We start from the raw sequence: 13,119 nt of genomic DNA on the forward strand, positions 1-13,119 counted from the left end.
AAAAAAAAAAAAAAAAAAAAAAAAAAGGTTCACTTACAAAATTAATGAGATCAAATTAAATCAATTTTTATTTGTTCACTTTGGACAAAGCACACAACCTTGTCAAGTCTTGAGTTTTTTTCCACCTCATATAAAAATAGTTCAATTTGATGTTGAAGTATCATTTAACTAAAAATTACTAAATAACTAAATAAATATTTTGTTTTCATTATATTTAAATATTAACTCTAACAAACTCATATTTTATTTATATTTTAGAAAGTAATATAATTAAATATCAGATTATATCCTCATACTTAATTGAATGTGTTGATTTAGAACTGTAAATTTTTTTTAAGAGTGAAGGAATTTTGAATTAATATAAGAAGAGAAGCTATGTACCAATATTATTTTTTAAACCACATATTGATTTTAGTACGAAATACTAATTTTATGGCTTCAGTGCCTATTTCAGTGATATGTTGAAAAGTCCAACCATCTAATAACTAATAATATGTTTTATTCACACATATAGACATGTCACACATAGACATGTAGCACACATGTAATTTTAAAACACACAATTAAAATACGTCGGTAAAAAACCTTCCCCAAATATTTATGGCTTTAAAAAAAACTAAATAAGAGAAATTTATAAATTGAAGTATCAGTCAGAACTCTATTAGAAATGTAACTTATGGATTTGGGAACATAATTTTCCTACCTAGTCATTAAATCTGGTGTCCATGGAAACTATTGTGCTTTGATACCAAAGATATGCTATTTATTCATATAATCTGCATGAACAAAAATAATTTAATCATACCCTTACCTGCATGCTGATTTTCTCTGGAAAGACTAAAAATTACAGAATTATCTTCTTCATATTTGAAGAAATTTGAAGAAAGTAAAAGTTCCTTTAAATTTTTACCTATGCTTGCATCATGGATTTTATGTTATCTCTAGCATAAAGATCATTTCCTGCACAAAGATCCTCCAATTTTTATATATTTGTCCTTCTGTCACCTAAAATTTACACATTAATATTAAATATTTTTGAATTCATTACCTTCTTAGCTTTCTCCTAAAATCATTATCAAGGAAGATATAGACTAATATTTTTTCTGGTTTATGAAGAAACTCTAGTACTAGACATACAAAACTACACATATATTATATGATATAACTTCACTTGTAATTATTATCAGAAATAAAGGCTGTCATCATTTTGCTAAGTATTAAAAAAAAAAAAAAAAAAAAAAAAAGGAGAACAACTATTTGTTGTAATCTTTTCAGCTAAACAGATGTTGTGAAACTGCAGAGACAATGAGTTCTGAGTTCCAAGAATCTATCTATATATTAAAAACCCATGTATTCTTCTTAGTCATTTCCATCCCATACAATATTATAAATCAGATTAAACTAGAATTGGGGGAATAACTGAACTCAGATAAGGGAGGAAAGTTGAAAAGTGTTCAGTGTTTACAGACTGTAGTAGAGATTGCTACTTGTCCCTCAATACCCATTCTCCCTTTCTTCCTTTTAGAAACTCCAAGATTTTAGCCACTTAGTTACAATGTACATATGTAGGTTCATGCCACTACAAGAAAAACAAACAAACAAACAAACAAAAATACAAAAACAAAGCTGCTTGCCCTCTACTTTCCCATTCCTGTATACAGGGGCAAGCAGGGTTGGGGATCAGCTGAGGAGTCATCTTCAGTCATGCAGATGAGGGCTGCTATTGTTGGAATTCCCTCCAAAACTCATGTTGAAATTTAGCGGCTGTTTTTACAATATTAAGAGATAGGACCTTTAAGAGGTGATAAGGCAGAGCCCTCATGAGTGAGATTAATGCCATTATAAAAGGGCGAGTTCGATCCCCTTTTGCCTCTTTGCCCTTCCACCATCTGAAGGTGCAGTGTTCAAGGTGCCATCTTGGAATCGGAATCATCAAATCTTCTGGTGGCCTGACGTTAGACTTTTCAGCCTCCAAAACTGTGAACCAATAAATTTCTGTTTATAAGTTACCTGTGGTATTCCACTGTGGCAGCACGAAATGGACCCAGACAAGGGGCTGACCATTGGGAGATAGCAAAGTAAAAAGATAGAGGAAAGGATCTAGGTCCTTAGATAATTCTGTGAAGCAAAGCTACCCTATCCCTGTAAACTGTCAACCAGATAAACTTTTTCATGAGAGAGAAATCAATCTCTCGGTTTGCTTAAGCCACTTATGTTCTCTGATAAAACAGTTAAAACCAATATTTTAACTAGGACACAAATTGACTTTCTCACTACTAAACAGGATGGCCTGCCAACCATTCTTAGTAGTTACTTGAAGGATTCCTAGCCTATGATTCCATTTATTCTCTCAATGATAAAATAAATACCATACCTGGGCAGAAGAGCAATGCACGTTGTGAGGATACAAACTAAATAGAATACTGGATCCAGCATGTGCTCCTGCATAATCCAGTAGGGGTTGGATGGTGGGTTGCAAGTTACACACATGGCTCCAAAAACTATGGCAAATAAAAAATAAGACAAGATGCTACCAGTGATGACCAGCATGTGAATCCAAGTCTGTAAGACAAGACGAACAGAGGAAATGAATGCTCTCTCACTGATACGGTATTGCCACCTGGACAAATCTGCTCCATTAAAGAGACAACACATCTAAGCACTGGATGAATGGTGTAACAAACCTTAACAAACAAAATATAAGATATCAGAGAGATGGGAGTATCTTTTGTGAATGAGTTACCTCACTGTTTGAATTCTGTAAAACTAACTCAAATGCCAAAAGGGAATTCTGTTGACTAGTTTATTCTATACTATCCATGCACCAAGAGGTGTCTGGATTTTCTCCTTAATTTTTTTCATATAGTTACTCATTGGTCTGTTTCCTTGTTAATGTAATACCTTAACCCAGTGAACCTCAAACTTAAGCCATTCAAATAGGTGTTAGACAGTACTGTTGCTCATGAATACTGTCATTCTGCTCCCTGAGTAAGCATTCAGATGGATGATATTTCCACACTCCCTTGAAATTAAGCATGGCCATATGTCTTGCTTTGACTAATAAAATGTGATTACAAGGGGTATGTAAAACTTTCAGGTTAGAAGCATGTAAGAGCTGGTCTGCAGTTTTCCATGCTGTCTCCTTCCTTCCATACTGACCAAGAAGTTCTCTCAGAGGACAGTTGCTTCTAGAGCTGTCTGGACTATCAGCCAACTTTATATGAGCAAGAAATAAATGTCTGCGTGTCATACCACAGCCTAGCTACTTTCATATTCATGTATATCTTGCAATATGAGTTTTCTTAACATTGGCTCACTAATTAAGTAACTTTATCTAGAAAGAAAAGTACAATGAGATATCATCCCACAGACACTGGTTAGGATGTGGAGACAAGGGAACCCCTGTACATTGTTGATGGGAATGTAAATTAGTACAACCACTATGGAGAACAGTTTGGAGGTTCCTCAAAAAACTAAAAATTGAGCTACTGTATGATCCAGCAATCCCACTGCTGGTTGTACACCCAAAAGAAAGGAAATCAGTATATCAAAGAGATATCTGCACTCCTATGTTTGCTGCAGCACTGTTTATAATAGCCAAGATTTGGAAGCAACCTAAGTGTTCATCAACAGATGAATGGATAAAGAAACTGTGGTATATCTACATGATGGAGTACTATTCAGCCGTAAAAAAGAATGAGATTCTATCACTTACAACAACATGGATGGAACTAGAGGTCATTACGTTAAATGAAATAAGGCAGGCACAGAAAGACAAATACTGCATGTTCTCACTTATTTGTGGGATCTAAAAATCAAATCAATTGAACTCAGGGACATAGAGAGTAGAAGGATGGTTATCAGAGCCTGGGAAGGGTAGTGGAGGTATCAGGGGAGGTGGGGATGGTTAATGGGTACAAAAGAAAAATAGAAAGGATGACTAAGACCCACTATTTGATAGCATAATGGGATGACTATAGTCAATAATAATTGTATATTTTAAAATAAAGGATCCATTTGGATTGTTTGTAACTCAAAGGATAAATTCTTGAAGGGATGGATATCCCATTCTCCATGATGTGCTTATTTCACATTGCATCCCTGTATCAAAATATCTCATGTACATCATAAATATATACAGCTACTATGCACCCGCAAAAATTTTAGAAATAAAAAAGAAATTTAAATTAAAAAATGAAGAAAAGTGTATGCCTACTTTAAATGTATGAGGTCGGTGCAAAAATAATTGCGTTTTTTTGGCACCAACTTCATAATATTAACATTCTCTGTTATAAAAGAGCTGAGTCTGGGGTTTGATTAATCTTTATTATAAAGAGAAATTAGCAAGAATTACTGTGATAAAACATAATAGCATCAAATGAGATATCTCTTTGATATAATCAGAAGTATGTAGTATTTAGTGTTATTTAGTGCAGTATGCAGTATTACCTAAAATCATGGTGTGTACTATTGCTAGCACATATCATGCTTTTTAGGGAAATACTGCTTTTATTAATCTCTTTTATTTTCTAGGGCTATAATTTTCAAATAAGTTAGATTTTCTTCTTTTCTCTCCTAATCTTGCAAGGTATTTCCCCATGGCAGATATCTTCACAAGAGTCACACAGACTGCGTATTTTTTAATAAAATGTACAAACAACTAGAAAAATGTTAGCTAACTCCTGGATTAAGATCTTTATGCTGCTAAAACAGTAATTCCTTTTTTTTTTTCTTTCTCAAATGTCTTTCCTTCTATTTGAGCCATATTGCTCCAATTTTTTATCTCTTACAACATGCTTTGGCCAGGCGCAGTGGCTCACGCCTGTAATCTCAGCACTTTGGGAGGCTGAGACGGGTGGATCACGAGGTCAGGCGATTGAGACCATCCTAGCTAACATGGTGAAATCCCGTCTCTACTAAAAATGCAAAAACAAAATTAGCCAGGCGTCGGAGCGGGCACCTGTAGTCCCAGCTACTCGGGAATCTGAGGCAGGAGAATAGCATGAACCCAGGAGGTGGAGCTTGCAGTGAGCCCAGATCACACCACTGCACTCCAGCCTGGGCGATAGAGCAAGACTCCCTCTCAACAACAACAACAACAACAACAACAAAAACATGCTTTTGGCAAGTGAGATAGAGACTTCATAGAGTTTATACATTTAAGTGAATTGATACAAAGAAGTGAAAGTCAAAGAATACTGGGTAAAAACCAACAAGGGAAGTGGGAGGTGGCAATGAGATGGTGAATAAGAGCATGAAGGGAAAGAGTTTGATACTTTCAGAATGGCTGACTTTTATTGACAAGAGATCTGCAGGGCCAGGATTTCTAGCCATGCATCCTCAAGCATAAGAAACAATTCTTGAATGATGCATCCTTTCAACAGCAGTCTCTGTTTATCTTTGACTCTAGCTTTCACTCCCCTTCTTGGTGAGGACACCCAACATTGTGTGCAGCCTCGGCAAGATATTCCTCCCATAGTCAAAGCCTGTGACTGAAGCTAGGGAAATAGGATTCTATCACAATATAATAGACTTGGAGCACAATGGGGCAAGAGCAGAAAGAAAATGAATGGAGCCAGTTCAGACCAGAGGACCATCCTGACAAGTCTGTCCATTAGTTTTTGCTCTGTACATCTCCAGAGTCACTCTGGTTTCTCAGATATTTTTGCTTTTCTTTATTTTGTTCTATCATGGTTCTTCATTATATTTTTAAAATAATTTTTCTATTTGCTCAGGTTATTCAGATGATGTTGCTCATAATCAGTGAATCCAAACTGATACACTTTATGTGTTAAATCCTCTGGAACACTAATAAATGTCAGAACCTTTGGCATTTTCTCAGGTGGCCACCAAAAGTACCAATGCAATGGCTTAAAAATTGAATAGGTATAAAAACAATCCCAAATATTTCAGTTCTAGAATTTCCTTTACTCTACCCATCTGGTATTTGCAGATATTAACCTTTTACTACATTTTAGCTTGTAAGATTTTGTTATAGATTATAAGCAAAGCAAATAATGTCCAAAATAATCAGCCCTACTTTAGAAATTGTTATAAATAATTTTGTAATATAACTGCATATATTTTAAACTATAACCTTATTCAGCTATTTCCTATTTAAAATTCATATATTATCAGGATGGTAAACATAACCCCAAAACTGAATATTTAATCATTTATTTATCCATTCAAATATTTTTTGAGCACCTGCTGTGTGCCAGTCTTGTCCTTAACACTGTATGCAGTGGTGAACAAAATAGGTATGAACCCTGCCCTCACAGAGAGCATAGTCTAATGTGGAAGATAAACATGAATAAGGTAATCACATTTTTTTTTTTTTTTTTTTTTTTTAGAGACAGGGTTTCTCTCTGTTTCCCAAGCTGGAGTGCAGTGGCATGATCATAGCTTACTGCAGAGCTCACTGTTGGGCTCAAGTGAGCCTCCTCCTCAGTCTCCCAAGTAGCTAAGACTGCTGGCATGTGCCATGACACACAGTTAGTTTTGTTATTTTTTATGGAGACAGGGTCTCACTATGTTGCCTAGGCTGGTCTTGAATTCTTAGCTTCATGTGATCCTCCCTCCTCAGCCTCCCAAAGCTCTGGAATTGCAGGTGTGAGTTACTCCACTTGGCCTCAGATAATCACATAATTAAATAAATAATTATACATTATGATTAGAGTTATGAGTAAAAGAAAGAGAATGGTATCAGAGAATGGGTGGTTAGGGAAAGGCTATGGGGGAAATTATATTTTTGATGAAATCTAAATCACATTTAAGTTGGGTAAAGTGCAGGGATGCAAGAGGGAATGAAAATTACCTCCATTAAAAGATAAATTAAGTGCCAAGATCCTGACGTGGTAATCAGTTCAATGTATTGAAGAAACTGAAAGAGGGATAAGATGGTTCCAGCCCATGAATATGTGGAAATGAGGTTGGAGAGAGAAGTACAGCATCACCGCACCATCTTAGGGCTTTCATATTTTATTCCAAGTACAATGGGAAACCACTGAAGGGTTTTACCCAAAGGGGAGCCAAAAAAAGATTTTTTTTTTTTTTATTATGAGGAAGGCATAAAATCATCCCTAAAGTCACTGTACCAGGATTATGATACAACACCTTTTTTCCATTTTCACTGAAAGTAATCAGCTTGGTCTTGAAGAATGAAGGTTAAGTATCCCTCCAGTCTGTCTCACATCTCCATGAACCCTCCACCACTGATACTACCAAAGGGAGCAAGGCAGGTGTTTTCCACTTTCCCCAGCTACACATCAATCTCGGCATAATGGCATTCAGTGATCACCCAGAGTAGCTGTGATCACCCTTCTCCCATAGATTCATTACTCTTCTCATTACCACTTATCTTCAGGGTCACTGCTAATAGAAGACATATCCCCAAGCATAAAAGATTTTAGGCTACTTCAGAGGCGAGAAAACCACTCACCAAACTCTTGCTTTCAATGATCAGATGGAGGAGAATGATGAACAGAGCAGCTGTGTTCAGGGGGTTTCCAAATGCAAAGATGTCAATATCTGAGCCCTGGTAGGTCTAGAAAGAGAGGACATTAGATGATCCTGGATAGTTGTGCAACTTGGTGTGGGTAACATCACTTTATCTACAATTCAACCAAGGCTTGAGTCCCTTCTACAAGGTCCCTATGAACTGGCCATTTGAAATAAACTTGAACATTTTCACAAGTAAGAGACTGACTCTCTCCCAGACAGGGCATCTAATCTTCAATTTTTTTCAACTGGAATTCCTCTTTATTCTGAATTATAATTGATCCTCCTGGAACCTTTTACTACACTGCTAGCTTTTTAAGGTATAGAGAAATTTGTTCTATTTAACAGAGCTACAAATCTTTGAGGCAGCTATTATGACTATCTTTCCGAGGAAAATATACCCTCCTTTCCTATATGTCTTCAAGTCCTTAAACTATTCCTCTAATGACACAATTTTCTCATGTTTCACCATCATCTTCATTCTCTTCTGAATATACTTCAGACTGCCTTGTTTATATTTCTCCTGAAGTGCAGTATAGCCAGAAAACTCTAGCAAGGCTAATTCAAATGATTTTATTTGAATAAAGAATAAAAATTGTTAATTTAGAAATGATAATCTTTTTCATTCTTAACACTGTGCTTCTATTAACATCACCCATGATAGAGGTGTTTTCTTTAGGAGAGGGGTATATGTGGATGAGCAGCTATACAATGCTGCTTTGTGCTTGGTGTTAGCCTAAATTTTTTAAAATTAAAGTTTATACATTCTTTGCTTTGTTACATTTCTTCCATTCTTTACCTGTAAAACAGATTTTATAGTTTTAGAGACACTACTTATAGAATCTTAAATTTAATGCTCTGAATATCATTCAAGTAGAATTAGCCCAGCACTCACTAATAAAAGCTGTCATATTCTGGCATTTCCTCTCTGATTTTTTTTAGACAGGGTCTCAGTCTGTTATCTAGGCTGGAGTGCAGTGGCACGATCACAGTTCACTGAGTTCACTGCAGCCTAGACCTCCTGGGCTCAAGCGATCCTCCAACCTCAGCCTCCCAAATAGCTGGGGCCACAGGTCCACACCACTACACTCACCTAATTTTTAAATTTTTTGTAGAGACGGTGGCCTCACTGCGTTGCACAGGATGGTTTCAAACTCCTCAACTCAAGCAATCCACCTGCCTTGGCCTCCCAAAATGCTGAGATTACAGGTGTGAGCCACTGTACCCAGCCTGTCTGATTTTTGACTAATCTAATTATATAGCCAGACATCCAATTTTGTTCAAGTCATTGATAAAAATTTTTAAGCAGTACAGGGTTAACAAGAAGCCTAAGAGGACTCAAACTAGGTATGTCTATCTAAATTTAATCCATTACCTAACATATATTTTTGGGAAGATTATACTTTAGTCAGTTTATAATCAACTTGATTATATGAGCAATCTGCCCTCCTTTATGCTGATATTGGTGGCATAGTACAAAGAAGCATCATTGATTCATTAATAACAAATATACTGAGTGAACAAAGACTCACAAAATAAGGCACAAAGAAGCAGACCAGGCTTTGATAAAAAGCATCCAATAAGGTGATCCAGAAGGTATGGGGTAAGTATGCCTAGAAATGAAGCAGATAACGGGGAGGGAGTAAGATTAACAAGGGTCCAAGAAAAGAAACAACACAAGCCAGTACTTACATTTATTTCTCTGAGAGAAAGCTTCATTTCTTCAGGTGGTGTTTTTCAACAGAGGTAAAGATAAGGGTAACTGAATGTGATGGGTTCACAAGTAAACATGATGAAAAAAATCCTCGAAGGAATGTTTATTCAACTCATGTTGCCTTTATTACAGGATAAATTTTAAATCTAGCTGAAATACAGCCAGTAGTACTAACTTCTCCTTTCCTACTGATCAGAAAGTACTGTTCCAAAACTTCTCCAACTCTATCCATTCCTCTTTCTCTAAATTACTCCTTTCATTCCAATTCACTATCAACTGTCTCTGAATGGCTGGATAGCCATCTAACCACCCTCTTTGCTTCCTCCCCTCTTCGCAATCCAATCTTCCCAAATCAGCCAGATGGTCTTAAACCCATTTCCCGTTTAGAAAAAAAAGGCAGCTTGCTGCCCTTTTTTCCAATTTCTTAAGGCAAATTGGAAATGGACTTAAAAAAATGTAAACCAGGTTATGTCATCTCTCTAATTAATCAAATTGACTCCTTCCACTCCCTCCAATGACTTCCCACTGCATTTCCAACACAATCTAAGTTTCTTCTCATGACCTATAAGGTCCTACCTGGTTTGCTCACTGAATAGTTCTCCAGGTTACTTCTTGCCATTTTGATTCTGCAGTATGGACCTTCATTCTTTTCCTCAAATGTGCCAGATCCATTCCTTCCTCAGGGATTTACCTGTGCTGTTCTCTCTGCCAGGAATTCTTGTCCTGGACCTCCTACATGAGCAGTTCCTTATTACTTGTATCCTAGCTCAAATACCTTTTCCTCATACAGGCACACCAAGCCAGTCTAAAAGTTGTGCCCACTCAGGTGCTTACTACCGTGGAAACCTGAGAAGTATCTCATCACCATCAGGAATAATTATATCTGTTTAATAAATTTTCTAGTTTTGTCAGTGGAATGCAAGCATCATAGAGTAGAACGCTGACTCTTTTATTCAAGTGACTAAAACAGTGTCTTGTACATACCAGGTGCCCAACAAATACTTATCAGGTTAATAAAGTATTCGTATACAAGTTTTCATGTAGTAAACTGCTTCCTACACAAATCTTAGAGAAAAAAAAGAAAACATAAGAGACAAAAAAAAAAAAAAGAAAAAAAAATAGTCAAATGATTGAAAATGACTTTTCAAACAAGAGCCAACTCTGAAGTTGGATTCTGGGGCTGTGTGAAGGATTCTGAGGCTGCATTCAGATCCAGCAGGAAAGAGTGCTATCATTTATTAGTGATATCTGCCATGAACAAAATTGGAAAAACATGTGTCACATCCCCGAGCTAGTGTTTTCCTAACATGTTCTCAGTCTTGTTTTCCTCCAAATGCAGAGGCTGAAGCTTCCTTGAAAACGTTACACTGTCTCTTAAAGAACAAAACTTTATAAATATACAAATTCTCCATATATGTTCTTCCATTCTTTAAAATAATATACTTGGAATTTTTACATCTATCCCTTTTTATCCCTTCGTCCTCTGGAAAATGAAAGCAATGAAGATTCACTGCTTCCAGTCCACTTTTCTCTATATCTTCTTCTATTATTTCCTCACTGGATATGAGGGATATTCTGCCTACCTTTCTTTATCCAAATGTCCATACAATCTCAGCAGAACCCCAATCCAATGGTAGAAGAGAATGTGCCAGAGACAGAAGGGCAAGCAAAATGCCACTGGACAAGAGAGAACCACTTAGAGATAAGTTAAAATATAACTTCATGCATCTGGGGAAATAGAGGTTGCTCAAAGAACCTAGAGTAAAACGAAAGAAATACAATTTTCCACAGTCACATGAGGAATAGGACTTACCAAAGTAAAGAGAGAAGGATCATGATTAAGATAAATGAGAGGCTGGAGGGATTAACTCATGGGGTCCACTGGAAACTGAAAGGGGAAAGTCTGGACATGAAGCCAAAGCCAGGAAAAAAAAAAAAAAAGACTGTGTGGGTGACAAGACATGGGGGTGAGGCTTCGTGGAAGGGAAGCTTCTGATTGCAGACTTCCAGACTCATCTTTAGAGGAGAGAGATTCTGTAGCCCTGGAGAGAATATTTAATGACACTGAACACAGGAAAACGATCCAAGCATAAAACATAATTTTGTTGGAGGCCAAGTTCAAAGAAAGCACAAATTTTAGAAGGTGAAGTCAATGAAATCAGTTACCTTTTATCAATAGCTACATGCTGGGAAAATCTGCCTACCATGATCATGTTTTATATAACTGGCCAGTTAACTAGAACAACGTGTACAAAGGATTGGTGAAAGGATTCAACAACAGGAAACAATAATCTCATTTATCTCAAGGATAAGGACCAATAACAATCTTTAGTCCATACAAATGGGCTTTTAAAATACGGGCTATAAAAACTTTGATTGAAAATCTCCCTCAACCCTCCTTTCCTCAATGGATTTGGAATTTCAATTATGCCTGGGGAGTGGGACAAGCTTCACTGACATCAATCACATGTTCTTGCATCCTGGCTTGAACTTGAAGTCAGACTGGACTCCTTTAGGAAAACCCATGTAGTTCCTTGGTCTGAATGGATTGGATGATATTAAAGGATTATAAGGACCCCTTCTTTCCTGAAAGCTGAATCTGTGATTTCTCTGTCGGTTGTTCTAGGTAGTGTAAGGACACTAAATGACTCTCCATTCCAGAAAGGCATTTTAAGTCAGAATAGTTAGACTGATGAAAATAAATGCATTATTTTAAATTTGGGATTTCCTCAAATGTCTGGTTAATTCCGGAGGGTAAAAATGACAACATTGAGAGCTTACTATGGCTGGAAACTGTACCTGTATTATCTTCCTTAATCCTCACATCATTCCCATAAAGAACCTGCAGCACAGGCAAGTTAAAAAATTTACCAGCGTCACATACTGCAGAACCAGAATTTAAACTGAGAGTAAACATAACCTATTCTTTCTAACATATACCGAACCACATTTTAGTGGTGGGATTTCTTGAAAAATTACTTAACCCCTTCGAGGTTCAGATTCTTCATCTTAGAATGGGACCAACACTAGGTTCTGTCTCAATGTGTTTTCATGAAGATAAATCAGACAGGCGATGTTAAGTAGTTAGCACAATAGATGGCAATGGGGTTTAGTAAATGTTAGATATTATTGGTTGTAAGATCAAACTTTAGATTTCTTCTTATAAGTACATAAGGCCCTTCATGGATTAATCTGTATTTACCTCAAGGGCAAGTAAGTTAATATCTGCCACATGAGTAGAGATCTTTCAAAACAATCAGATATTTCAAACAGTTCTGAGTGGACTGCAATATTTGGCTAATTAAGAAAACACACTGGCTTTTACAATGGATATGGATCCATCCAAGCACTCTTGCTTTAACACCTACCTCTGATTTCTGACCACTTTTGTAAAGTTCAGGCAGTTGCATGAGGGTCTCTGCAGACACGTCTTTCTCCAAAACACCGTAAATGACGGGAGGGGCAGATGTGAAGAGGAGGTTGAAGAAGATCAAAACCCAGTAATCAGTCATAGATGTTCCTGAAAATCCACAAAAGAACTGGTACCAGAAAAGGAGGTTCACATAGGCCTAGAGACACAAAGAAGGGCATTCAGATCTTAGAATCAGTAATGGGTGCTATGATTACACATTCCAAATGCTGCCATTTTGAGCTTGGTGACTTCAGCCTCTCTGCAGTTTTCTTATATAAGAGAGGACCACAATTTACCTTGCAGCTTTTTTTGGTAAATATTTTATTAAAATGTGCACATGTATGTACACACACACACAGACACACACACACACACACCTGTGTGTGAAATGGTCATCACCTATTATGTGGTGCTAGCTCTGTTCTAAGTGCTTTGTGAATAATTCATTTAATCATCATAACAACTTGGGGAATTAGATTGTTGTTCCCATTTT

At 36.7% G+C, this 13,119-nt stretch overlaps 1 protein-coding gene across 1 annotated transcript in view; it reads right to left on the reverse strand.

Moving 5' to 3' along the window:
* Positions 1 to 13,119, reverse strand: part of ATP10D (ATPase phospholipid transporting 10D (putative)) — a 110,591-nt gene that overhangs the window by 4,538 nt on the left and 92,934 nt on the right. The window contains exons 19-22 of the mRNA XM_025386350.1: positions 12,583 to 12,783; positions 9,033 to 9,113; positions 7,442 to 7,546; positions 2,375 to 2,562 (exon numbers count right to left, since the gene is read on the reverse strand). Coding sequence (XP_025242135.1) covers positions 2,375 to 2,562; positions 7,442 to 7,546; positions 9,033 to 9,113; positions 12,583 to 12,783 — 575 coding nt within the window. The remainder of the gene's footprint in view (positions 1 to 2,374; positions 2,563 to 7,441; positions 7,547 to 9,032; positions 9,114 to 12,582; positions 12,784 to 13,119) is intronic.

Source organism: Theropithecus gelada, chromosome 5 (genome assembly GCF_003255815.1).
Source record: "Theropithecus gelada isolate Dixy chromosome 5, Tgel_1.0, whole genome shotgun sequence".
In the NCBI taxonomy this organism is placed as follows: domain Eukaryota; kingdom Metazoa; phylum Chordata; class Mammalia; order Primates; family Cercopithecidae; genus Theropithecus; species Theropithecus gelada.